A 1,160-nucleotide genomic window follows, 5' to 3' on the forward strand; every position below is an offset into this window, starting at 1 on the left:
GGTGTTTGTACGGTAGAGATTCCGTCATCAAATATGGCTATTACTTTCTCGAATCTGGGCATTCAATGTGTGAAAAAGAAAAAGAAGAACATCGAAGAGTCTCTCAGAGTGCGTCAGGAGTTACGAGTGGATCCCTTTGAAAGTATGTGCGGACTTTTTTTGTTTTTATTTTTTTATTAATTTAAGAGGGTAGGACACTTTGACCAGCCCGAAAAATAAAGATTTTTTGAGCTTGGATTGCAGGAAAAGTATAAATACGATCTTGTAATTTGGCACTTTATTAATACATATATTAAAGTATTATGTTTTAAATTTTATTGAAAAATATTAATCTCCCGAGGAAATACAACAAATCCACATAAAGAGTGCACTTTTAAACGGTGTACATGATTCCGCAATTTTTGTTATTCTGAAACAAAAATTAAAATAGTTTCATAAATTACAATGTACTCCCTATAGCATGACCGATAATTTTATTGATAATATTTTCAGTTTCCAAAATACAATAACATTTATAATGTCAAAAGATGAGTCAAAAATTTAAACCTATCTATTTCCGTCAATTTAAAAAAAAATGAAATAAAGCTCAATCACGCGATAGGAAGTACATTTTAATTTATAAAACTATTTTGATTTTTTGTTTCGGAATAACCAAAATCACGGAATCATGTATACCGTTTAAAAGTGCACGTTTAACGCAGATTGTATTTCCTCGAGAGATATATATATTTTCCAATACAATTTAAAACAAATTAAAACATAAGAAGTTTAATATATGTATTAATAAAGTGCCAAATTACAAGTGAATCCTATTAATACTTTTCCTACAATCCAAGCTCAATAAATCTTTATTTTTCAACCTGGTCGCAAAGTGTCCTACTCTCTTAAATAAGCCACAATTACGAGAAAATATGAATTGTTACAGCTGGTTTCGAACACATAAGGCACCCGAAACAAATAGATCTCAACATTGTGAGATTATGTTTTCAAGTTTTCTTGGAAGGGGACAAGCCGTTACAGCCTATCGTGTCGGACCCTATTTATAATAAAAGTATGTAACGTGCTATATGTCATTTTATATAAAATGTATATACACTGGTCCAAAAAATTAAAGGATCACCTGTTCTAGCCTCCAAAAATAGGCAAAATTCAAGAGAGTG

The 1,160-nt window shown here is 30.6% G+C and overlaps 1 protein-coding gene across 1 annotated transcript; it reads left to right on the top strand.

The window, feature by feature from the left end:
* Positions 1-33: 33 nt before the first annotated feature.
* Positions 34-1,051, top strand: LOC105458085 (embryonic polarity protein dorsal-like; the record flags this gene model as incomplete). Its single annotated transcript, XM_011703151.1, has 2 exons — positions 34-142; positions 926-1,051. Coding segments are annotated over exons 1-2 (235 nt in total), but the record flags the coding sequence as incomplete, so codon positions are not given.
* Between the last annotated feature and the right edge of the window lie 109 nt (positions 1,052-1,160).

This window comes from Wasmannia auropunctata, unplaced genomic scaffold (genome assembly GCF_000956235.1).
Source record: "Wasmannia auropunctata unplaced genomic scaffold, wasmannia.A_1.0 LD334703.1, whole genome shotgun sequence".
Classification (NCBI taxonomy): domain Eukaryota; kingdom Metazoa; phylum Arthropoda; class Insecta; order Hymenoptera; family Formicidae; genus Wasmannia; species Wasmannia auropunctata.